Here is a 27,731-nt window from a genome sequence, read left to right on the forward strand (position 1 = left end):
GCACCACTGCTTCACGGCATAAATAGGCGGGGTGGTGGTACCTACCCGTGCGGACTCAAGAGATCCTACCGCCAGTAAAATTCCATCAGTAAAGATCCGGCGAGAAACTCAGTGGGCTGTGTTTGTGGATATAATTAGTCGACAGCGTGTGGTCCGTTGGCTCATAAAGCCTTAACAAAGAAATACAGGCTCACACTTGTAACCGGAATATCCGGTTATAATATAAATATAAATCGTCTGTGATGACGGAATCTATGGTGTAGGAAACTTCGAAGATCTTAATAACATTACAATAAAAAACGCAAGACTAAATCGTGAAAGTAGTTTTCATTGTGTAATCAAATGTTTTCCGTAAATAATGACATATCATCTATACATATAAATAAAATTGGAGTGTCTGTTTGTAATTTTGAAATAACCGCTTTTTACTACATGCATATGAATATGTATACGCTTTATACACCAAAATAACATTTTTTACAATTTTTGTCTGTCTGTCTGTTTGTTCCTGCTAATCTCTGGAACGGCTGGATCGATTTTGACTGAGACTTTCACTGATAGGTAGCTGATGATATAAGGCGTAACTTAAGCTACTCTTTTTAGACTAGCTTCGGCCTGCGGCGTCACCCGCGGTACTACAATAACCGCGGGTGACATCACGGGATTCAGCTATCAACATAAAATTTAATGTCTCCAAAGCGAAGCGAGGGCGAGTCGCTACTATTATAATAAAATAAGAGAATTATTATTACATTTAGAAGAGAGACAGTTGCCCGTAAAACGCACTATACATATACCTTTTAAAACAAATTACTGATTGGCTAAAAACTCAAGGAACATAACATCGTTTTTGATGTAATCGAACTTGTCTAAGCTGGCGTGTGGTATGAATATGTACTGCCTCTTCATTTGAAGAACCGATTTGTCCAGCGCCTCGTTCGACTTGGTCTTCGCCTCCTCGTCTGCGTGGTCGTAGTCGTGACGTTGCGATGACGACTTCCGACGCAATTGTAAGGACTTGACAATGTCCATAGCCTGGAAGGGAGGGTATGTTTATTTTTACTGCGCCACGGCGTAGCTCACGACCCAGCTTGTGTTGAGGGGAGGTTTTTTTTTATTGCTTAGATGGGTGGAGGAGCTATATTGAGATATAAGTTCTAAGGTCTCAAGTATAGTTACAACGGCTGCCCCACCCTTCAAACCGAAACGCATTTCTGCTTCACGGCAGAAATAGGCAGGGTGGTGGTACCTACCCGCGCGGACTCCCAAGAGGTCCTACCACCAGTAGAAGTTCTTAGACCCCTCAACGTAAATGCCACCAATACTCGAGGTAAAAGAACATGACTGCTTTGCTGCAGAAATAGGATAGGGTATCCATCCGTGTGAACTCAGAATACTTCTAGTAATCCTGTCTATCAATGATGAGAAGTATTTTCTCCTAATGGCCTATCATTAATAAACGCTATTAACTATAATTTCAAAACAAGTAACTACCTGCTTTCTGTTAGCAGGCTGGTCTTTAAGTACGATGTTGATGTTGAGGTCACAGGGCCACTCCAGCAGAGGATCGTACGGCCCTCCGACCAGCCTCACCGTGCAGGTGATGTGGCGGCCCTTCCATTTCCCTATGCCATTAAGGTTCAATTCCGCCTGAAAAACAAAGGGGTAAGTCTTCGTGAGACGCCGGCTCCCGGAAGAATGCAATATGTTTACAAATTTAATTATTTCAAGGTTTTTTTTTTGGCCTTTAAGTTTTCCTTTTTATTGAACATCTGTGAAGTCGTAAGGATGTTGTCACAAAGGCCGTTTTTTAAACTGAGAAATCATTGGTGAATTATTTTCAGTAGAAATTAATATGGAAATTAATTAACATAGAAACATGGTACCCCTGTGGACTTGTAACATACCTTGGGACCGGTACTTAGAACCAAGAACAACGGTAATTAGGTAAGAATATTAGTAAGATGATGTTGCTATAGCTAGATGATAGTGAAGATACCATTTTGGGTACCATCACAATGCCTAACTTCGTCGCGGTATTCCCGTTTGAAAGATCAAACATATAACGGCCGTCTGGTATAGTGGTAAGTGACATGGTCACAACACAAGGGGATCGCGGGTTCGAATCCCACCAAGGGAAGATTTTTGTATGATAAATATAAAATGTCTTTTCCAGGGTTATGGATGTATATTATATATAATATATCTGTAACACAAGTTCTTTACGAACTTAGCACGGGAACAGTTAACGTGGCGTGATTGTTAGTAAAAAAAAAAGAAAAATCGGTTGTCTGTAAAGTCTGTTTACTGATAGTTGAACGTGACAACGTCATGAGAAAATACGCCTCAGAGCGAGTTAACGCCGCATGAGTCATGTTTTTTCGTGCGTGCAGCCGGCTCCATGAAACTATAAGACGTTGTCACGTCAAAAAAAAAGTAAAGTAAAAGTAAAATAATTAGTCATAATACAATAATTAAAACTTCTACCTCAAATAGGATGACGGCTTTCACTTCGTGATGTCTATGAACTCCAAAAACTAGTTAACCGGTGCTGTATCATTAACTCGTTCACGCAATAGCGCAGGTATGAGCTGAAATATCCTTCGGTCTTATCTGGACTAAAGTCTCCTGACCTCTAGCTTAACTTATGAGTGCCTCTCCTCCTTTTTTTTTCTTTTTTTTCCGGGCCATGGGCCGAACCTCCTACGAGATCCCCGCGCCTAGGGGTCGCGCGGGGTATGTGGGACTTGACGATCTGCAAGGTATTGGGAGCAGACCGCGGGCCCAAGGAATTTTAGGGCCCACCCACTAAACGACTCCCCTGCAATGAGTGCCTCTCCTCCTACCTTAAGCGTGTATCCATATTTGTGAGTCCGGAATATAGGACTACTCAGAACTGTGTCGTTTTCTCTGGCGTCTTTCATTCGCGCTGTATAGTTCTCGATTCTCCAAATGAAATGCCCTGTACGAAATAAATTCGTGATTAGAATATGTAATACATTAGAAAAAATCATATATAATCCGCCAAGCTGTATTCGAGAAAGATGATCTTTCGTTTTTTTTACCAAATCGTCGGCAGCCTAAGGTGCTATTTCAATTACTCGCGGATTGACCCTAGCAAGAGCAGTACTTCGCAGAATCTACCACCAGATCGGAATTGCGAACTACAGAGTAGATCCGGCGAGAAACTCAGTGGGTTGTGTCTATGGGCTAGTTCGCACGTCGAACTCTTCGACGAGATTAAGTACATGACACTGGCAGAGTTGAGCTTAGAAGAATATTGTTACGCCGGTAAGAATAACGCCATCTATCGCCGAATAGTCGAAAGAATATCGAAGGATCTAGTAGCACCTAGAACGCTCGAAAAGTACAACGCCATCTATTGTTAGTTAGCGGAAACAATACTAGAGATGTGTGAGATATTCTCGATAGTTCTAGGGATGCGGTATCGACTATAAAAGCGTTTCAGGGATGGCACGCAGTCAGTCAGTAATCGGAACTACTCGAAGCGAAACAGCGAACGGATCACCTGAAGCGAAGCGAAACAAGCGAATTGAGAGTTTTAAAGTGTTTGTTGAGTGTTTTAAGTGTTCTAAGTGTTGAATACAGTTTTTAGTTGTACTTTGGTGGAATTTTATTCCCGAACCCCTGCGCGTAACAATATATTAAGGCCCTAAGAGGAACAGTTTCAACAGTGAGTCGTATTGTTTATGCAATCCACGTGTTAAATCAGTACGAACCGTCATCACTGCCCATCTCGTGATGGTTAAAACTGATTTTTGCTTGGAAGTCTGCTAGTTCCGTTCTCAGCTTGTGGTAGGATTTAGTCAGCGCTCGGAGGTCTCTGGAAACGATGTCCATCTTCGCTGCATGCTCCGCCGCCTCTGCCCTGGCATCGGCTGTGGCCACTTCTAACACTGCCAGCCGATCTATACTCTGAGCAATTATAAAACTACAAATGAGTTTTTTAATTAGAGCTGTGTTATAAGAATCCAGAATCGAGCTGAAAATATTTTCATGAATTTTGTGGTCTATTTATTATTGCTTCTTTTGAAGTCGTCGTGGCCTAAAGGATAAGACGTCCGGTGCATTCGTATCTAGCGATGGAACGGTGCTCGTATCCCGCAGGCGGGTACCAATTTTTCTAATGAAATACGTACTCAAATGTTGACGATTGACTTCCACAGTGAAGGAATAACATCGTGTAATAAAAATCAAACCCGAAAAAATTATAATTTGCATAATTACTGGTGGTCTGGTGGCTGGTGGACCTCTTGTCCGCACGTGTAGGTACCACCACCCTGCCTATTTCTGTCGTGAAGCAGTAATGCGTTTCGGTTTGAAGGTGGGGTAGCCGTTGTAACTATACTGAGACCTTAGAACTTATATCTCAAGGTGGTTGGCGCATTTACGTTGTAGATGTCTATGGGCTCCAGTAACCACTTAACATCAGGTGGGCTGTGAGCTCGTCCACCCGTCTAAGCAATAAAAAAAATATAATCAAAATAACCACTAATGTTATATAACTATACCTAGTCAGGTCATAAATTCTGTCACATGTTTAATGTAAAATAATTGAAACAAGTTTATTCATTATGTAACCATTCATATACCAAAATGAACTTAACAAAACATAGATTCTTATGACACTAAAGTTTGTTCAAAATGACCTCCGTGATTTTAAATACAGGCCTTCAATCTGCGCGGCCAGTCGTCTATCGCAGCACGAACGAGGTCCATGTCAATATCGGCGGCTGCCTTAATCAAGGATGTCTTGAGTGACTCCAAATTGGGATGAGGTTTTGAGCACGCCTTTTCCTCCAAGTGTTGCCATATCTTGTAATCTAACGGATTCAAATCTGGACTGGAGGAGGGCCAGTCTTCGTGCCGGATGAAGTCGATTTCACGCGCCGCCAGCCAGTCTTGTGTGCTCTTCGCTCTATGAGCTGGCGCCGAATCTTGTTGGAATACCCAGTGCCCGTTATTTATTTATTTATTTATTTATTTATTTATTTAATAAGTTGCACCAACAAAGTGATCATCAATACAAAACATTGACAAATTGACAAAAGTTCATGGCAGATGTCACCTCAATTATAGGTGCAATCGACATTACATTAACATCAAAAATAAAAATAAAATATACAGCTAAGAATTGGATACATTTCATTCATTGCTTAAGATTAATTTAATTGGGAGATGATCCGCGACAGATTTTTCCTGTAAGTAGTGAGACAATTTGAAAAAACATCTATTTCACTTAAAATAAGTTCAGCGCAATCGGACAACTCCGAAGGAACATTGACGGAGACCGCGCTACCGTGGACATTATTATAGTCCCAAATGATTCTGTTTAAGGGAGAGTAAGCACCTAAATTCGAACGAGCGGGCTTTCTTATAAACGGTTTATATTTCTTCGTTCTTGGTAGGTACTTAGGGGCTGATATTTTTATCTGGGCTAATAGATTAGGTGTGTCGGTTATTCCATGAATTAGTTTATACAGAAATATACCCCCCATTAGTTTTCTCCGGTTTAGAAGAGAGTCTAAATTAAAGTGGCAAAGTCTATCTTCATAGCTGGGTAACTTCCTACCCAGATTGTAGTTGTAAGATAAGTACCATAGAAACCGTTTCTGGACACTTTCCAATCGTTTCTTGTATATTTCATAGTAAGGATTCCACACAATGCAGCAATATTCCAAGGTACTGCGTACGAGAGCATTATAAATTGTGATCTTAGTGTTTGGTTTTTTGAAATCTTTGCAATTGCGAAATATAAATCCCAATGTTTTAAAGCTCTTTCTGGTAATATTCTGAATATGTGTGCTTATTGAACATGGTATGAGAAACAGGCTCCACAAGGTTCGTCAGGACTGTATTTTGATACACAACTGCATTCGTTTTTACACCTTTCTCACAAAAATGTACCTCTGTTAAGCCCCAATAAGAAACTCCCAACCATACCATGAGCGAGGATGGAAAATGACCTCGTTGGACACGCAGAATACGGTTGCTCGCTTCTTCACTACTGTGTGCGTACACCTTATCATTTTGTTTGTTGTAGCTCTCTTCTACGGTAAAAAATTTTTCATCCGAAAAAGAATTTCCCGATATTTTTTTCCCGCGTACCGCTTCAACAAAGCGCGGCATCTCTTCAGCCTCAGGTCCATTAGACGAGCATTCAAACGATGTCCTGTTTTTCTTCGATATGCCCGAAGCCCTAAGTCTTCATTTAACACCCTTTTCACCGTGGTTCTGCTTAACCCCATCTGAAGGGCCAACAGTTTCTGCTTACGTTTGGGATTTCTTTGAATTCGCGCCTTCACAGCTTTTATCACTGCTGGAGTCCTAACAAACCGATGGCGACCACTTCTTGACCTGTCATCTACACTAGAGTCTTCATTGTATCGTTTGATGGTACGATAAACGAATCTTTTGGTTATATTAAAATTTTTCAGTATGTTAAAAATTTGAATTGGCGCGTAACCGCAACGATGCAACGCAATAACTGCAACACGGTCTTCTTTAAGCGTCCACTCCATATTTAAAAATGAGTAAAATTCTAAAAGTATACATTTTTATTTTCATGAACAATTCGAAATTCGAATTGAATAAACCTTTTTGTGGCCAGCATTCTAAAAGAAAAGTTTTTACTGTGTGACAATACTTATGACCTGACTAGTTATATTGCAATTACAATTATGTAGAATAACTCGACCGATGGAATAAAAAAATTGTTTGTTACAGTTAGTTACTGTTCAATTACTTATCCACTCCTAAAAACCTAGTTAAAGTCACTTAATTCACCGGTCTATCCGGGCCACTGTTTTGCAGCTGGCTTCTCAAAGCGGACAGCTGGGCCAGCTGTTCCGAAGACCTGCGCGCCTCCAGCAGTTCCGTCTCTAATGCCGCACGATTTTCAGCGTTGCGTTCCCTCTCCTCTTCCACTGTTTGCTTCAAGTATTCAATGACATCCTCTGCAAGTTTACAAACAAACGGATTTTTGCAATGTGTCTAATTTTTGTCTAATGCAAAGGTTATTGGATCTGATGGATTTGTAAGGACGTGCTTAAAGCGTACTAAAGTGGCGGATGAAAGGCGATTGCGTGCAGCAGAGATGCGAATGTTGCGATGGATGTGTGGAGTAACGAGAATGGATAGAATACGGAATGAATATAATAATAATAATAATAATAATAAAAATCATTTATTGCCTTTCACATCATAGAAAATAAAATGAAATACAAATAAAGAAAAGAAAATAAAAAGAGAAAAAGGCAAAAGGAGGTGGCTCAGCTATTGCTGTTCGAGGTTGATAAATCGAACAGCGCTGATTTTCAGTCACCCCCGTTTCCCCTTGGTTCTTAGCGGGAATGAAGGCTAATTACGTGTGTACATACTTAGAAAATGGTATAAATTAGTAAATCTAGTAAATTATAAAAATTTAAGAAAAAAAACAAAACAAAAATCAAATTAAATTGTGAACCCGAATACATACATATATAACATAATAAGCACACAGTAACAACACCCCGTAGGCAGCCCACAACGAAACAACAAATAAAATAAAATAAAGCACGATAATACTATTACTAATACTGGCAAGCAGCACAACATTTACACTTGTACATTAAAAATAAATAAAAAATAACTTTAATAAAAGGAAGTTTTCACAAGCAAGGATAAACTAGTTCCTATAAATACTATAAATTAAATTAGTTTTTGTGAATCCAATAGAAATGATTTTAAACGATTAATAAAGCCATGCTTTGTTACAATGTGACGAATAGGTGGTGGGAGATCGTTCCAGCAATGCGTAGCTGCGTATTTAAACGCTCCCCGAAAAGCAGCTGTTTTATATTTGGGCGTCAACAATGGCTTAACAGCAGCTCGTGAGCCATACCTGTACTGAGTGCTTCTCCAATCTAACTTCTCATACAAGTACCTAGGTTCATGTGTCGAAATCACTCCAAATATGTTAGAGGAAGTCTGAAAGTGGCACCTGTGACAGAGAAGCTGAGAAGTGCGCGTTTGGGATGGTATGGACATGTGATGAGACGAAATGTGATGTGGCTGGTAAGAGAGTGCTAACTATGAATGTGGAAGGATATAGAGGAAGAGGTAGACCTAAGAAGAAATGGATGGATTGCGTGAAAAACGATATCGGTAAGAGGGGAGTGAGCGAAGAAATGGTATATGATAGAAGAATGTGGAAGGAGAAAACATGTTGCACCGACCACAGGTAACTGGGAGAAGGACAGGATGATGATGATGATGATGTGCTTAGAGCGTACCAAGCTTATAAACGGCCCGTATCCTGCTGTCGTGCTGCGTGAGGGCCTGCTCGAGGAGTTCCCTCTCGTTCTGCTCGTGGACCAGACTGCTGACTGCGCTCTCCAAGCGCATCGCAGTTGATAACTGTTGACTTTGAAGCTCCTGTGAAATTTAATAAAAAATTAAGCTTCTCATTTTCAATACGCTTTTATTAGCTTCATGTCGTATGTATGTTTGTAACGGAATCTTTGAACATGATTTTGTCCCCCTTCAAAACGTCGGATTAACTCGAAATTTGGTATACTTATTAACGACCGATGACAATTAAATATTAAAAAAATATTGAAAAAATTGAAATTCAACTAAAAAAATTAAAAATAAATAATAGTTTAAAAAAACTAACAAAATACGCTTTTATAGAAAATCCTACTAAAAAATAGAAAATAAATTTTAATAAATTAGAATTTAAAATAGTGTAAGAAAAAATGATTTTATTGTTAAAAAAGCGTGGGGTGCATGGTATCAGTAGTTCTAAATGATTTATGAACAGATTTGAGTAGAAGGGTTATTTTGATAATATCCTGAAAAGCACCCCACGCTTTTTTACAATAAAATCATTTTTTGTTACACTATTTTTAAATCAAATTTATTAACATTTTTTGTTTTGATAAGTATATGACATAACTACCTACCTAATTCATCGCACGAAGGTTTGCTTGATGTGGGAAACGAACCTTTAGTATTGGTGGTAGGACCTCTTGTGAGTCCGCACGTGTAGGTACCACCACCCTACCTATTTCTGCCGTGAAGCAGTAATGCGTTTCAGTTAGAAGGGTGGGGCAGCCGTTGTAATAATACTTGAGACCTAAGAACTTATGTCTCAAGGTGGGTGTCGCATTTACGTTGTAGATGTCTATGGGCTCCTGTAACCACTGAACACCAGGTGGGCTGTGAGCTCATCCAACCATATAAGCAACAAAAAAAACCAACTACCCTTAGCGCAACATTCAATCATTATTACCTGTAAAGCTATCTGGACGTTGGCTAAGTCATGTTTGAACTGTGCAGCCCAGTTAGCGGAACGACTAGCCTCATCATCCACGGCTGCTCTCAGAGACACCAGGGTCGACAGGAAATGCTGAGTCCGTTCCTCGACCAGCACTAACTTAGAGCGAATCGTCTCCATCTCTGTAGACTGGATGTCGCGGTGACTACTTTCTTCTGTTATCACTAGCCTGAAGGAGAGTTTACCAAAAAAAATTGTATTTTTTATACTCTCGACACTAGCACATCATGGAGAACGCTCAACGCCTGCCTAACACCTGTCTGCAACGCACAATGCGCTACTTTGGCCACGTTACCCGCAGAGGTGTAGACAACTTGGAACGTCTGATGGTCACTGGAAAAGTAGAAGGAAAGCGTCCTAGAGGCCGGGGCCCCAAACGTTGGTCCGCCCAGATCTCCGAGCAAACCAGCGGACCACTTAGCGCTGCACTACACCAGGCAACTGACCGGAACCGATGGAGACTGGCAGTCGACAAGCTGAAACGGAGTCACGATTCTCAGCAATGAGGGTGTGATGGAGAAGAAGAAGACTAGCACATCAGCATGCAGGACAATTGGTAGTGCGTCTTATCGTCTCTCGTTCAAGATTTTAACGCATTGATTTGTGAACAATCTTACGAGCTGCAGTTAAGTACCCACTGCAGCCCTTTCTTCTTCAATACCATCATCCACGTTGGTAAATGTGGTCGATTTCTCAATATACCCCCTACCAGTAATTAAGCAAATTTTATAACATGGTAAGCCTCAAATCGAACCTGTGGAGAATTCGATCTAAATACAGAAGAGAACACTGCGCGGTGTGATCTCAGAGCAATGGCAACTTAAACCATATTTGGACATGTGGTTCAACGGTGGTCTGGCTATACACTAGGTATTACCGAAGCCTATACAACCTGTGAAAGCTACGAGACATTAATAATAATTATTATTTATTTATTTCTTGCTGGAAGGTATAGTAGAAATACAAATAGTACAATAATTTATTTTGTTAGCCTTTGAAAGAGCTGAAGTAGGTACTAGCTTCAAAGACCTGTATTACTGATCTCCAGACTTCCTCCTTCTTAGGATAGATTAGGTTAGGTTAAGTCGCTATCACCGCAACTCTCCTTGAGACATGAGGTCGAAATATCGTTTCGAATAATTTATTGTAGTCCTAAATTAGAACACAGGATTGCCTGAGCGAGATCTCAATGCTTCTTACAAATCTATACTATTCAAATGCTAATTATAATTATCATGATACTGACTTGATGTTAGCGACTTCTTTCTCAAGGTACGAGACGCAGTCTTCCAGAGGTACAGATCTCGGAGACCAGGTGTGGACGGAGGCTGGTGGTACAGGTGGGGCAGGGGCTGGCATGCTGGCGTGACTCGGAGATGTAGAGTTGCGAGCCTAGCGGCAAAAAGACAAAATTTAAACCCAAAACAATGATTTTTCTTTTTAATTGCATCAATGCCTTAAAGAGTAGACTGTCCATTCGATCTGGTTGTTGTAGCCCATAGACATTAATGTGAATTACACTAAATATCGTGAAATCGATGACATGGTTATAGGTATCGTGTCGAGAAGTTGATCGATTCTTTTATCACATGTCCGATGTTTGGAAATTAAAACGTTTACTTTCAGAAATGAATACGTTGCTTATTCAGTTTTTTATTCGATACATTGAACACGCAAAATTATAATTTGCGTAATAACTGATGGTAGGACCTCTTGTGAGTCAGCATGGGCAGGTACCACCACCCGCCTATTTCTGCCGTGAATCAGTAATGTATTTCGGTTTGAAGGGCGGGGCAGCCATTGTAACTATTCTGAGACCTTAGAACTTATATCTCAAGATGGGTGGCGCATTTACGTCGTAGATGTCTATGGGCTCCAGTAGCCACTTAACACTAGGTGTGCTGTGAGCTCGTCCACCCACCTAAGCAATAAATAAAAAAAGCGTTATGTACCTTCTCCATTTGCGGGCATTCCCTGACATGCGTGTCCTTGTGTTTCCTCTGTATCCACGCGCCACAGCGCAGAGGACACTGTTCCAGGATACTGCCGCATTGTTTCAAATGATTCTGGAAAAATACTAATAAATTAGTTCTGTTGTTAGCGCTTCGTCACAGGATGGAGCTCCTATTGGACGACCTATTGCGATGACGCGGGGATCCGCTGGATGCATGCAGCCCAGGACCGATCTTTATGGCGAAGGTTGGTCCTACCACCAGTAATTACGCAAATTAGAACTTTGCGGGTTTGATTTTTATAAAAAAAAAAAACAAAAAAAAAAGTCATATGTCCAGCAGTGGATGTCTGTGGACTGATAGAATAGAATAATCAGCGCACCCTAATGTAGACAGACATATGTTGTGTAGTTGAAATGTTTTTTTTTTATTCCTAAGATGGGTGGACGAGCTCACAGCCCACCTAGTGTTATGTGGTTACTGGAGCCCATTAACCATAGACCATAGTAAATCCGCCACTCATTTTGAGATATAAGTTCTAAGGTCTCAGTATGGTTACAACGGCTGCCCCACCCATCAATCCGAAACACAAGACTGATTCACGGCAGAAATAGGCGGGTGTACTACCTTGCACGTCAAACCGCTTTTCTTTCTCTCAATACAATTGTGGATCATTTCAAAAATTAAGCTAAGCCGGAGTTTTTTGCCGAAATTTAATTAATTTAATTGATTAGTTTCCTTATTTATTACCTGCCCACTTAATACTTTTTTTTGTGCATAATAAATCATACGACTCACATTAATATTCTTTTTTATTAATAAATCATTGAATTGGCGCAAAATAAATATTTAAAGTTTGACTAATGGAATCGATGTCAGCAAAGGACTACAATCAGATCAGCAAGCTGTCTCCTGGTCGCTCTGGTGAGGTACCAACAGAGACGGACTTAGAGCCGAGGTCAGGAGCCGCGCGTCACTTGGCGAGGTGTACTGGATCGAGTCGCTGATCAGACCAACGCCTCAATTAAGCATATTTAAGCCCATCTAATCCCACTGATCTCAAAAAATAAAACACTTAAGCTTGATTGACAAAAATGCTACCCTGCTGATGCAATTAATCTACCTTAGCTCTTTACAAAGATTACTGTCAAGGCTTTTTATATGTATCAGAGATGTCTATAGACGCTGAATTGTTAACTAGGCGCAACCTTCGGTGACTTTATCGCTTCGGTAGAGCCCGGCTGGTGTACGTCCGAGCTGAATGTAAGAGATTCTTAATTCGATCGATCGAGGAGACTTCTCAATGAGTTATCGCACGAAACGCTAGCCCAGAACTATTTAGAACTCGTTTTATACTTTAATCGCCAAATCTTTATATTGTTACGCCGGTAAGAGTAACGCCATCTATCGCCGAATAGCGGAACGAATATCGAAGGATCTAGTAACACCTAGAACGCTCGCGGAGTACAACGCCATCTATTGTCAGATATCGGAAAAACACAATACTCGAAATGTGTGGAATATTCTCGATAATTCTAGGGATATGATATCGGCTATAAAAGCGTTGTAGAGATGGCACGCAGTCAGTTAGTAATTGGAACTACTCGAAGCGAAACTGCGAACGGATCACCTGAAGCGAAGAGGAAAAAGCGAACTGAGAATTTTAAAGTGTTTGTGTAGTGTTTTATGTGTTGAATACAGTTTTAATTTACGCGCGTAACAATACCTATGTATAATTCTACTGTACATATTGACATATTATGTCACTGAACTCCTCCTAAGCGGCTGGTCCGATTTGAATGAATTGTTTTTGTATGCGTTTGGGTAGCGCCGTGGATGGTTAAGATTCACAAATTAGCCCGACAGATGGCGCTGCAGTCGGTATCTATAATATTTATCTATACTGCAACTAAACGGCTGGATCGACTTGAGAGTGTATTTTTCGTATGAATTCACAGGACAACGTCTGTCGGGTCCGCTACTAAAGTATAGTTATCAGAGTAAATTGTTTCCTGCTCAATACGTACTCTGAACCCACACAATACGTTTCCCGGAGAAGACCACAACTCTAAATGTCACCATCGACGCCTTTTACGGTGTCGGTATTGCTGATACAAGTGATCCTGACAGTTTTTTTTTTAGACTTTAAAACATTGTACTGAACTGAGACCTTAGAACTCATGTCTCAAGATGGGTGGCGCATTTACGTTGTAGATGCCTCTGGGCTCCGGTAATCACTTAACACCAGATCGCCCGTCAGCTCGTCCACCCATCTAACCAATAAATAAATAAACATTACGTTACAAAACTATGCTAATATTTTTATTTACACGTGCTAAGTTGGGAACTTGACCTCTAAACCCATACTTATACTTAACGCGTTGTTAAGTATAGGAGCCCATGATCATAGCTAAGCGAACGGCCCTACCCATCATCGAGCACACGCGCAATCCGTCCTTCGATGAAAGATAACATTTCGCAACGTTCTGTTATCAATCGATACAACGGAGCGCTATCGACAACAACAACTGATATTGACTTATAATGAATTCATTCCACGCATTTTACTTATTGTCTTGATAAGCTGAGTGTGAGCTCGATCCTGAAAACGAGACAGGTGGCAGTTTTTTTTTCCTACCTAAGCTGAGAGCCTCGAAAGGCTATTTCAGCGTAACCTTAACTAGTAGGTAAGCTCACGGGGCTCAAGCCTGACGACGTTGCTAACACGAACCCTAGCAAGAGCCGTGCTTCGCAGAATCTACCACCGGATCGGAAACGCGACCCACTGATAAGATCCGGCGAGAAACTCAGTGGGCTGTGTCTGAGGGTTAAATGCCAGTACTGGTATATCTAGATATCACATAACATTAACATAACCGAAATAGAAAATTACTATAGTATTTTCATCAGTTTTAGCGAGTTGTTGGCATAAATAAAAACTAGTCTTACGGAAAAAGACGATATTTATTTTCGTTTTTAATACGCAATACGTACTACGTTTTCGGCTGCAATATCTGCATCCAATATGAGAATAGGCTAATCATCATTCATCATCCTGCCCTTCTCTCAGTTACCTGTGGTCGGCGCAACATGTTTTCTCCTTCCATACTCTTCTATCATATACCATTTCTTCGCTCACTCCCCTCTTACCCATATCGTCTTTCAGGCAATCCATCCATTTCTTCTTAGGTCTACCTCTTCCTCTATATCCTTCCACATTCATAGTTAACACTCTCTTACTAACCTCATTTTTATTTTGTCTCATCACATGTCCATACCATCCCATAGGAATAGGAGAATAGGCTAATAGAGCTAGTTAACCTCTATATATAAAAATGAATTGCTGTTCGTTAGTCTCGCTAATACTCGAGAACGGCTGAACTGATGTGGCTGATTTTGGTCTTGAATTATTTGTGGAAGTCCAGAGAAGGTTTAAAAGGTAGATAAATATGAAAATGATCGGAATTAAATAAAAATAACAATTTGGTTTTTCCTTTGATGTGTCCCCCGTCGGACGGATTGCTTTTAAACAAAAGTTTTAAGTTTATTTTATACAAAAGTTTAGGTATTTTATTTATCGATTGAGGCACTACGAAGTCTGCCGGGTCAGTAAATAAATAAATTAAATTTATTCAATTTATTAAATTTATAAACTTTATTAAATTGCTTTGATAACTTAATTAAATATATTACATTACGGTTTATAACAATAGTTAATTATATTTACCTGCAGCTGACCCATTTCGAAGAGTTCATTACAGAAGTAGCAGGGACTTTCGTTAGGATTCTTCTTATTTCCCGACGCGCCGACTCCATTTGCGATAATCCTATTTAAACTCATTTTCGCATAGTTCTCCTGAATAATGTATTCAAACACTCATCATAAAACAACTGTGTACGGGTTTTTTAATAAAAAAAAATCGTAATTTTTTTAGTAGAATTATCCTTCACCAGGCTTTTCACTAAATGCACTTAACATCGGGTGAACTTGAGAGCTTGGATTCAATAAATAAAGGATACGACGCAATGGTTTCACTAATTTAGATGAGAATTTAATTGACAGTATACTCTTTGTTGCAGTATCTGAACGAACTCACGGTCTGCAGTGTTTTAAGTGGGCACCGATCATTGATTTTTTAATACCATAAAGGCGTGTATATTCTCAAGAGATATTCTCAATATATTCTCAATTCCTCCATATTTCGATTAACTATCACACTTAAAATAAGACGCGCGTTATCCGTAACCGAAGATTTAACGTTGTCCTCAATAAGACCATCAATAGCGAAACAATAACGAATTTATTAAACTATTTAAAGATATTTTCACAGAAACATGTCAACACCGTTATATCCTTTGTTACAAAATGATTCACGGTTGTTATCTATACCGTAAGCTGATACTGGGCGTTTTCGTGATAACAGATACGTAAATACTCCGTATCAATTGTGAATCTAGTATTTTCGCTTCAAATGGGTCAAGGTGAACCTAATTTTTTGCGGGATTAGCCAGTGAAGACATAATTTAGAATATCTTGCGCCGAGTGCTCTGAGGAATTGTTCGAGATGATACCGGCATCTCGTTTTCACCATCGCGCCGCCCGACACCGGAGTAGAGTTCATCCATACTACGTGGAGCCACTGCGGTCATCCATAGTGCGTTTCCAGAGGTCTTTTTTGCCACGTACCATCCGGCTATGGAATGAGCTCCCCTCCACGGTGTTTCCCGAGCGCTATGACATATCCTTCTTCAAACGAGGCTTGTGGAGAGTATTAAGCGGTAGGCAGCGGCTTGGCTCTGCCCCTGGCGTTGCTGAAGTCCATGAGCGACGGTAACCACTCACCATCAGGTGGGCCGTATGCTCGTCTGCCTACAAGGGAAATAAAAAAAAATAAAAAAATGGGATTTTGCTTGACAGACTCTCGTTTCCAAAGTGTGTGACGAAACGATTTATACGAGCACTTGTGACCACTTAACATCAGTAGAACGGCGTGCTCGTCTTTCAATCTAACCCGATTACTAAAACAGAGTGATGGGCATTTTAGCTCATCTGAATCTCTATGTCAGTTGCAATAATAATATTCCAACAATATATTTCGACTATTTAAAATTTAAAGGTCATCTGATATATTTGCATACATTAGCGATTTGAACACAGCTAATATTAAATATCGGTTATGCAACTCGAACATTTCTTTGACAGCTTGCTCTTGACCGGCTTAGTAATTGTCGCACACAGTGTCACAAAGTTGACATAGATCAAAAATATAATAATATTTAGGTTATATGCACACTTTTTTTTTATTGCTTAGACGGATGGACGAGCTCACAGCCCACCTGGCGTTACGCAGTTACTGGAGCCCATAGACATCTACAACGTAAACGCGCCACCCACCTTGGGACTTAAGTTATGAAGGAAGAATTTCTGGTGGCCCGGAGGCCTTTTCAGTTTCACCAGGACTGGTGGGCGAGCAATTAATCAGCCAGGAGGGGTGGGATTTGCTAACAGCTGCCCGAGCGCCTCCGAAAGAGACCTAACGGCCCAAGGGCATCTTCTGGAAAGCATCTATTACCGGAACGGAATCGCGACCCGCTGAGAAGAACCGGTATGTAGAGAGTATTACCGTAAATGGGCACAGACGACAAATCTAACAGGATGACAAAGACGTCAAATAATTAATTTATAACGTTGTGTAATAAAAATCGAACCCGCAAAATAAAATTTTGCGTAACCACTGGTGGTAGGACCTCTTGAAAGTCCGCGCGGGTAGGTACCACCACCCTGCTTATGTTTGCCGTGAAGCAGTAATGCGTTTCGGTTTGAAGGGTGGGGCAGCCGTTGTAACTATACCTGAGAACTTAGAACTTATATCTCAAGGTGGGTGGCGCATTTACATTGTAGATGTCTATGGGTTCCAGTAACCACTTAACATCAGGTGGGCTGTGAGCTCGTTCACCCATCAAAGCAATAAAAAAAAAGCAAGATGAGGTTTTTTTTATTAAAAAAATGGCTCCGACGCCTTAAGCATTCATTTTGCAAATGTCACAGTAGACACAAAAATGACAGGTGTTAAGAGACAAAAAAAATCTAAATACAAATAAATTTGATCAGTTTTCCCATACGCAAATCTATGATTTTAAGCAGGTTAAGTTTAGTAACTGCAAATTTATTACACTGTGAAGTTCACTAATGTGACGCCGGTTGACGTATTACATAAACTTGCGCTAGACAATCGTGCTTTTTTGTTGCAACTTTCGTAAGTTAAATTTCTCATCTTTACGACGACATGCGTACTGTTTATAGAGTAGACAGAGATGTAATATCAATATCAAACAGCAAATAACTTTTTTGCTGCAACAGTTTCTACCTGTGCTGACTGGAAAAGTTTAAGCTTAAAGCTTTATTAATCGATTTAAAATAGAAATTGGGCAAGAGAATAGAGAGTTATAAAGCAGGGAGAAGATACGTTATAATCGAAGCGTTTTGTTTAAAAGAATCATACTAGGAAACACAAGTAAAAACAAAAGGTATTCAAGCTCTACTGATTATAACGAAACCCGGATTAATTTGCGATGAAATGATGCTAGGCGCTAGGTGCTAGGTGATTTCACCATCAGGTAGAACCAAGGGCGGATCCAGCTTTGGTGCCAGGAGGGGGTCACATAGTCATGGTCAAGTCAAGAACTTATAATTTAATTTTGATAACAATAGATACAAGTGAAAAGTAGGTATTTTATTCATGTACGTAAGTACTGTACTTAAAAATATTTATTCTTTAATGTACACTTGAAAAACTTAACACATAATAACTTGTACATATACACGTAGGTACGTATTGTCATCTTCTCTTGAAGACATCCAGAGAAGCACTATCACGCCCGGAATGAGGCAGCTTATTTATATTCCATAACCGTGGTCCTAAAATCATTATGTTCAATATGTGGTCCACCTGGAACCAGCTCAGGAGGGGGTCATGACCCCCATGACCCCCCCTGGATCCGCCCTTGGGTAGAACCATCGATTCGAAGATGTGCTGCCTGCAGCTGATAAGGCCGGAGTAAGAAATGGAGAAAATCTTTTATTCAACAGAAATAATCAGGTTTTTCATCATGCCATCACCAGATCACACAAATTGGCCGCTCCATAATTATTAAGAGAGCTTTATTGGAAAGTGTGGATGCACCATACAGCCTGTTTTAGTTTCTTTAGAACTCTTTAGGAAGTTCTCAGGTAACCGAAGGAGCCTTCAAAACTGCTTGTCACATTTTTGAAGCAAAAACCTCCGTCCGTCCCGAAATATCTACACCAATGGAATTATGTTAGTACCTACAAAATGGCAAGTTATATAATTAAATAGTCAAATGTAACGAATAAAAATAATAATAATTTGCTTAATAAATCGGGGAAAAACATTGTGCGACCTATTATTTAAATGTATAAAAATATTCACTGTCTCCCGAAATACAAGGCCCAGATTGGGGCCCGATAATCTGTATATATAAAAATTAATTGCTGTTCGTTAGTCTCGCTAAAACTCGAGAACGGCTGGACCGATTTGGCTAATTTTGGCCTTGAATTATTTGTGGAAGCCCAGAGAAGGTTTAAAAGGTAGATAAATATGAAAATGCTCGGAATTAAATAAAAATAACAATTTTGTTTTCCCTTTGATGTGTCCTCCGTCGGACGGATTCCTTTTGTTTGTTTTAAGTTTATTTTATGCAAAAGTTTAGGTCTTTCATTTATCGATTGAGGCACTACGAAGTCTGCCGGGTCAGCTAGTTCATTTATAAATAATTTATAGTACAACATGCAATATGTAACAAGGTCATATTTTTATTAGCGGCCGATGAGGCAAACGGAGGATTCGCTGACTACAGCACTCAACGTAATTATACTACTCACAACAATATACTTACACTTAACAGAAAATTTAGATTTACAGACAAGTCATAACTGCCAACTTTGTACAGCCGTTAACAAGAAATGACGACACAAAAAAAGAAACTTAAAACTTAATTGGATTCTTTAAAAATACAACAGAAAAAAATAATAGGGAAACACAAAAATATCGAATCGAGAACGTCCGCCTTCTATTGGTTTAAGACGCACCAGTAATCACATAAATTGTAATTTTTGCCGGTTTGATTTACACCATTGTTTGATTACTATTCGTTCACCATGGAAATCACTCGTGAACATTAATTCCTCCTCCTCTTGGCGTCAATAATCCTCAATCCTGAGGGTCGTGGCCTCATGAGGGTTTCTTAGGAAAATACACATGGTGGGTTCCCGCGTGCAGTGCTTTTGGAAGAGATGTAGCTCTTCAAGGCCGCTGAAGCCTTGGGTCCGGCTAATTAGCCGCCGCCAGACATGCGGCGTTGACTGTTTTACGGTGGAAAGATCGAACTCTAACTCAACCCTCCTCTTCTCTCATGCGGGCTTGGGACCGGCATTGGCAGAAATAAAAGTACGTATTTAATTTTAGTTTTAGTGATATTTTATTACAGTTTATGTGAAATTTTTAGGTCAGGACAGTGATGTAGGCTACCTTTCATGCCACGGAAGACTACGCTGATACTTTTCCTTGACCACGCGAGCGAAGCCCCGGGTAACAGCTAATAACTATATAAATTAAAATTTTATCGAAAATAAAACATTATAAAAAATCTTAAAATGAGAAATGAGAACCGATAAAATCTGATGTCAAACATAAATAGCACTGAGGAATTGCAGACAAGCTTTGTGATCAGATTCACAGAAACATCTTCAAAAATCAATAAAACTTAATAAAGGCGACGATGGATATGACATGTGCGGTTTTTTTATTTACATACCAAAAGTCTACAGCCTTAGAACCTTCATCAACAACTCAGCAATACGACGAAATCCAAAATGATAAAAATAACAAAACCCCGTGCAGTAAAAAAAACGATGAAAAAGGTATTTGATTTATAACCTTTTTGTTAGAATCTACCGCAGAATAATCTCACAGAATAAATGTAATAAAAAAACGAACGTGCTAACGACAAAATTACAATTATGGTCCTCTGGCTAGACCCCCTTTTTTCATACCTATGCCGATAGCCTTGAGAGCTATATCAGCTTCTCCTTGACGTGTAGATGAGCTCACGGGGCTCAAGCCGGGTGTGTTGCTAACACTGGCCCTAGCAAGGGCAGTTACATTTAGTTACATTTTTACATTTATATATTTACTAACAATCACGCCACGTTAACTGGTCCCGTGATAAGTTCGTAAAGAACTTGTGTTACAGGTACCAGATAACGGAAATAAATGTAAGATTTTTTATTATACACATACATATATTTAATATACATCCATAACCCTGGAAAAGACATTTATATTTATCATACAAATATCTCCCCTTGGCGGGATTCGAACCCGCGACCCCCTTGTGTAGTGACCATGTCACTTACCACTACACCAGACGGCCGTTAACAGTGCTTCACAGAACCATCGGATCGGAAACGCGACCCAGTGAGAAGATGCGGCGAGAAACTCAGTGGGCTGTGTCTATGGGTTAATTTCCCCGTGAGTTCACCTACTTGCCGGGGAAACTAGTATGACCCACCGAGGTCAGTAGAATAGGTAGGAAAAAAAAACAATTATGATTTTATGTTCGGAACCGAAAAATGAACGCACTTCGCATATTTAAAAGAACGCTATCATTCAAAAAGAAATAAAAAAGCGAATATCACATACTTAAAAACGAAGTTTTTTGCGGTTTTTTAATCTAGAAGCATCTATCAGGTGCTATCAACCTATCAGTTGTTGCCGCAAACTGTTTAGGACGTGACCTTCTATTTGCGGGCATTAACAGCTTAGCATCTAATTATGGAATGTTCACATTAGGACACAATGTTCACACAAGGATATATTTATATTACGAAGGCTATTAGAGCAAAGATGTAAAATCATAGTTTTCGCCCGATTGTCTAAATTCGACAATGGCCAGTGACATCTTCAGATTTGGATTCATTTTATGTCATAACCTCTTTTTGTATAGCTATTGACATATAAAAATAAAAACAAACACATATGCTGGTCAAAAGAGTTAAAGAATTGAAACTTGGTTGGAAAATAGCATAGAAAATGGTACTTAAGTTGATTGTTTTTTTTTCTACATATTTATATAAACGTAAATAGCATTGCAAATCTAAAACATGCAACAGGTCTCCCAAACCAGACTCTGTTGAAAATTTCACACTAAGTCACTTAAGTTCTGAGTCGTCGTGGCCTAAAGAATAAGACGTCCGGTGCATTCGTATATAGCGATGCAACGGTGTTCGAGTCCCGCAGGCGGGTACCAATTTTTCTAATGAAATACGTACTTAACAAATGTCCACGATTGTCTACCACGGTGAAGGAATTTATTTATTTGTTTTATTTACTTATTTCAGTCTTCTTACAAACGGACTGTATAACCAAGACCTTTGTAAGGTATGCAAGGAATATCATCGTGTAGTAAAAATCAAATCCGCAAAATAATAATTTGCGTAATTACTGGTGATAGGATCTCTTGTGAGTCCGCCCGGGTAGGTACCACCACCCTGTCTATTTCTGCCGTGAAGCAGTAATGCGTTTCGGTTTGAAGAGTGTGGCAGCCGTTATACTGTAAAAACGGAGACTTAGAACTTATGTTTCGAGGTGGATGGCGATATATACGTTGTAGATGTTTAGGGTTCCAGTAACCACTTCACACCACGGCCATGCGCTTATTCACCCATCTAAGCAATAAAAAACACTAGATAAGAGGGCTTGCGAGCGAGGCTTTACTTAAAAATAATCATATCTGTATTTACAAATCTATATATATAAAAATGAATTTCTGTTCGTTAGTCTCGCTAAAACTCGAGTACGGCTGGACCGATTTGGTTAATTTTGGTCTTGAATTATTTGTGGAGGTCCAGAGAATGTTTAAAAGGTACATATGAAAGTGCTCAGAATTAAATAAAAATAACAAAAAGCTGTTTATCCTTTGATGTGTCCCCCGTCGGACGGATTCCTTTTGTTTGTTTTAAGTTTATTTTATACAAAAGCTTAGGTCTTTTGTTTATCGATTGAGGCACTACGAAGTCTGCCGGGTCAGCTAGTAATAAATGTAATCAATTAGATTTTAAAATGACGAATTTCAAAAATGAAAACCGTGAATATCCGACCTTATGTCGGGAATATCGAGGGGCTAGTGCTTGAACACAGCCTTCGTCAGTCGTGAGCGCTTCGTAACAGTGAAGCAACCTTCGCTTCAGTACCTTATTGCTGTCCGCGGGTGACAGACGTGTGCTTCCGTTCACAAATTCACTGTAAACGCGTCGAAATAACAAAAACGCATGGTGTTCTGTGAAGTGTGACGGAGAAATTTTTAAAACGTTTTTTCTTGTTGTAAGTACAGCTTAATTTTTTAGTTGAATGTGATTTCGCATGCAGGAAAGAAACGGACGTACTGGGTCTCCTATCTTCTCCTAGATAAGAGATATACCACTAAAACTTGGTTGTTTTACGGATTCATGAATTTTTCAAAATTCCCGGCAACCTTATCAATTTTGGTATCCCTCAAGATCTTGTTCGGACTAATGCAATACGTTTTCAACAGAACCAAAATAGGTTCGGCGATTTTCAGTTTACAAACAGTTTACAAACAGAATTTTTTACTGATAAAGTTCAAACTAATCATGAATTTATTGTCGAATCCAGAGATGAGACCGTATAGAGAAATTAAAATCGTTTTGTTAAGTAGATATTTAATTTGGCAAATTATTTTAATTGAACTCTATATCTTTATGAAATACTTATATTGGTGGATATATACTTATATCTTTACTGGTGGTAGGACCTCTTGTGAGTACGCGCGGGTGGATACCACCACCCTGCCTATTTCTGCCGGGAAGCAGTAATGCGTTTCGGTTTGAAGGGTGGGGCAGCCGTTGTAACTATACTTGAGACCTTAGAACTTGTATCTCAAGGTGGGTGGCGCATTTACGTTGTGGATGTTTATGGGCTCCAGTAACCACTTAACACCAGGTGGGCTGTGAGCTCGTCCACCCATCTAAGCAATAAAAAAATAAAGTAAAAAAAATTGGAAAAGTTTACTATATATGTATTTTTACTGTGTGAAATGTGACTTGTGTATGTACTAATTAGTGCAAATAAACAATTTCTCTTAGATCAGCGACAGCAAGCATTTTTTATTAGTCTTGTAGGTTGACAAGCATTCGGGCCACCTGATGTTAAGTGGTTGTCGTCGCTCATGGACTTCGCAATGCTAGGAGCAGGGCCAAGCCGCTTCCTACCGATAAATACTCATTACAAGCTTCGTTTGAAGAAGGACTCTCTTGATATAAATACTTCTGGATGTCATACAGTCGAGAATTGATACATAACGCGTTTTTTTGTTTGCAAACTTACACAAATTGAACCCTATATTAAAAATATCCGTAACATAATGTACAGTAGACTGGATGGAATAGCAACTAGAGGTAGAATAGGGACAAATCTGGGATGTCACAATACTTTTGTTGAGTTGTTAGATTTAGCTTTGTTGAACTGAAAATTACTTTTATTTAGTGTTTAATAATGTTAAATAGTTTAACTTAGTCATCAAAGTTTTATAACTCATTAAAGATATTAAAAAATTAATTACCTAAAGTTTAGGTACCTACCTTACAACTAAATAGTGCCATCCCTAGCGAAAAACTCTATTAACCCCTCAACCGACCCGATTCACCCCAACGCCTACGTAAATAGGAACAAGTAAGTGGGTTTCTGTAACTTTTTATTATTATCCTTTAATAAACTATATCTTAATGCATCGTAAATGAAAATTTAAATTACCGGAACTATTATGATCTCTGTTTTATTACTATATCTACAAAAAAACGATTTAAATCAATGTCCAACTTAAAAAGTCTCCCGATTCCCCCCATTTTACGATATGTTGACTAATGCACACGCAGACTTGACAGTCAACCTGTTACCGTCATGATCAACGATTGAATTTAAAATACAACTCAATTCTTTTTATTTATTTCTAAGGCAGACAAGCAAATTGTCCCAAGTGACGGGCAGTGGTGAATTTTGTGACACATAATGTTTGACCTTCTGAGAATTATGTGTTGGACGTGCTCACAGCGTCAATGAACATAAGTCGTACTATTCCAAAGAATGTGTTGGTTTGATATTTGTGTGTATTACGTTAGCATTAGGTATGCTATAAGGATAGTTCTTTGACCCATGCTTGAGGTACCTAAAGAGCATAAATGCCTTTCGGTATGAAGGGTGGAGAGTTAACAACAGTTGCGTCGTCCGCCTATCTCAGTATAAGACTTTAAAAAAAATGCAGACTCTCCATTTACCATTAGGTGGGCGGTATGTTCGTCTCGCTTCAAAGGCAAGAAAAGTAATTACAAAAATGAGTATTTGTCACTTAGGCTGTGCACACACGGACTATTCATACGACTAATTTAAAACTTTATACATATACTAGCTGTACACGTCCGCTTCGCTGGGCATTTAAAATTAACATTATTATTTCTCACCCCCACAATGATACCCATCATTAACGCCCCCGCAACTGGTGTAGGGAGTCCAACACTCATATAAATATTAGCCTATCCATTAAGTACATGTATATTCTACATGCATACCAAGTTTCAAGTCAATCGGATGCATGGTTCAGTAGTTATAATGGAACATCCGTAAAAACCACTGTAGATTTATATATTAGTATAGATATTTACAAATTATACTAAGAGATTCGCTGTAGAATGGCCAGTGGCCTTCGGTGTGGCGTGCTGCGATCGCTAACTGACGAGAACTGGTGGTAGACCGTAGTATGAGACCGCTACCAGCTCAGTACCATCTTGCATATTTCTACCGCGAATCAGTCATGCCGGCTCCACTTACAAGACTAAGCCAACTAAGCTACACAAGCTTAAACCTGAGCTTAGGAAGGGTTGGCATTTGATTTCTATGAGCTCCGGTGATCATTCAACGTCAGGCGGCTCGTGAGCTCTATTGCTAATTTACAGCATTATAAACATTGTTGTAATAAAAGATTTAGCGATAATCATAAAATTGCGTGTTATCAGTTCAATAAATAAAAAAAAATTAAGCATCGCTCTTCAAACTCGGCTAATTGAGTTTGGCTTACAAAACCGAGTGAACGCCGCCACTGGTTGCGACACAGTCGGGTGTCTAACTTGCGCATTGTTCGTTTTTACTACGGCTATAATAAACACGGAGCTGCTCCAATCAAATTCAAATCAGTTATATCAACTTAAATCTCATCAAAGCCTACTCGTTTGGCGTCACAAGTATTCACTAATAAGGCATCTAAAAAATAGCCACAGAAAATGACAGTTTACGAAAAAGGTGTTATTACGCGGCTTGACACGTCCTGACAGATCTATTAACACAATTATTAGACCCCTGCAGCTTTAGCACTAGGAGCAGGCATAGGGACCCTTATATCCGGCCTTGTCGGACCCGTCAAGAGTTGGACGTGAAACCTAATGCATAACCTCAGCTCGCTGAGTTTGTGGACGGATCTTCTTAGTGGGTTGCGATTCCGATCCGATAGTATGCATAGGTAATTTAACAGCAGCTTCTCTCGAGCCCGTACAGCTGTTAACAAATCCTACCCTTCCCAGATTACTTCTGAAAGAAACTGGAAAGACCTTTCGGGCAACCGAAAATACTTCCATCCAAAAAAAATACACTATTCGCAGCCTGTATGTGTGCAAAATCATCAACTGTCATTTTCATGATTCAGATTTTTGTCCTATCTACTATATTTTACGGTAGCTACTTCTAAGCCCTGTATATAATAGTACTGCGTTCCGTATGTTTGTTTGTGAAGCTGTTTGAGTTGTCACAGTTATTGTTTTTGGGTTTGGGTTTTTGATACAGCAATCTCAAGTTACATACGTCCGCATGAGTTCCCAGCGAATTCAGTTCCAGTTGAAAAGAAATACAGCAATTAACTTAAGAGTTACATCCCAGCTCTTCATCGCACTGGTGCTTCTTTAAATTGTGCGTCAAATTTTATTGAAACAGCTCTTCTTGGGGTCATTAGATCGAAGACTTTCTTTAATTATGAATGATTTGCCCACCCTTCAAATTTCTATGAAGATATTCTCATTGGGTGTACACTATAATGATCACGTTAAAGTAGCCACCTCCCGTACCGGGGTAGGGGCGGTTGTCGGACCCCTGAAACTAACGGAGTTACGGTGAAAGTGAAAGTAACGGATGCACTGCTCTAGCTTTTTTTTTTGGTCAGGAGGAAATCGCCGGACTTCCGCCCTTTTCTGGAGATACTGGGCGGGGTATGCCAGACTCGAACTGACTAAAACCTCCTGTCGCTTAACAACCAACGTCCAAACCTCGCATGAGACAGAACTCATGACAAGGCAAAGGGGGGAAAGTGAAGCGTTTAGTGCGAAGCACATCTCTCACATCACCCTCCCCCTCGGGACGCCGGACTGGCGGTCGTCGGCGCCACGACCACTAGCCCTCTCGGTCGGCAGGTACTGCTCTAGCTAGGAGATTTGTTAGCAAACTCATACATGCTAGTCACAGTGAAAGTAGAATAGCCTCTCAAAGTTAATGGCAGAGTTTGTCCTGTTTTATTTATTTATAGCATATTTCGTTTGATGAGCTCACAGCCCACCTAGTGTTAAGTGGTTAACGGAGCCCATTGACATCTACAACGTAAATGCCGCCACCGACCTTGAGACATGAGTTCTAAGGTCTCAGTATAGTTACAACGGCTGGCCCACCCTTCAAACCGAGACGCATTACTGCTTCACGGCTGAAATAGGCAGGGCGGTGGTACCTACCCGTGCGGACTTTCAAGAGGTCCTACGACTAGTATTTTTGTAGTCATCAAATAAAATCAGAATCAAATTTAATTCGGTACGAACAAAAAATAGTAATCTTCTACCAAGGTTGATACATGTATAAAGTTGTGTAAGATATTGCTAAAATTTTAATAATAAACCGAATTTGAATTCCGACATGTATGAACAAAAATTCGAGGATAATGACCTTTACGGGTAAAACTAGTTTTGTAAGCTTCCATGGGTTCTGTCTGTTTCTCCCACTCTATTCACACGTCATGATCAGATAAAACTTTTGTGTACAATCTATATATCTATATATATAAAAATGAATTACTGTTCGTTAGACTCGCTAAAACTCGAGAACGGCTGGACCGATTTGGCTAATTTTGGTATTAAATTATTTGTGGAAGTCCAGAGAAGGTTTAAAAGGTATATAAGTATGAAAATGATCGAAATTAAATAAAAATAACAATTTTGTTTTTCCTTTCATGTATCCCCTCGTCTGACGGATTCCTTATGTTTGTTTTAAGTTTATTTTATACAAAATTTTATGTATTTTATTTATCGATTGAGGCAC

At 39.6% G+C, this 27,731-nt stretch overlaps 2 protein-coding genes across 3 annotated transcripts in view; one reads left to right on the forward strand and one right to left on the reverse strand.

Annotated features, from left to right (window-relative positions):
* Positions 1-308: 308 nt before the first annotated feature.
* Positions 309-15,667, reverse strand: LOC100862758 (TRAF3). 2 transcript variants are annotated; one of them, XM_038015184.2, is made up of 10 exons: positions 15,020-15,667; positions 11,293-11,406; positions 10,587-10,732; positions 9,296-9,509; positions 8,295-8,436; positions 6,808-6,977; positions 3,741-3,936; positions 2,847-2,962; positions 1,495-1,650; positions 309-1,035 (listed from the first exon to the last, which is right to left on the reverse strand). In XM_038015184.2, the coding sequence occupies exons 1-10, from the start codon at positions 15,131-15,133 to the stop codon at positions 811-813; spliced, it is 1,593 nt and encodes a 530-aa protein (XP_037871112.1). In that variant the 5' UTR covers positions 15,134-15,667; the 3' UTR covers positions 309-810. The 2 variants fall into 2 exon arrangements, with proteins under 2 accessions (XP_037871112.1, NP_001243916.1); NM_001256987.1 differs by lacking the exon at positions 8,295-8,436 and having other exon boundaries at positions 811-1,035; positions 9,268-9,509; positions 15,020-15,133.
* Positions 15,668-22,531: 6,864 nt separating this feature from the next.
* The window catches only part of LOC101740576 (glucosylceramide transporter ABCA12), a 116,781-nt gene continuing 111,581 nt past the window's right edge, over positions 22,532-27,731 (forward strand). The window contains exon 1 of the mRNA XM_038015485.2: positions 22,532-22,694. The gene's annotated coding sequence lies outside the window, so the exon portion shown is untranslated. The remainder of the gene's footprint in view (positions 22,695-27,731) is intronic.

This window comes from Bombyx mori, chromosome 14, assembly GCF_030269925.1.
Source record: "Bombyx mori chromosome 14, ASM3026992v2".
Lineage (NCBI taxonomy): Eukaryota > Metazoa > Arthropoda > Insecta > Lepidoptera > Bombycidae > Bombyx > Bombyx mori.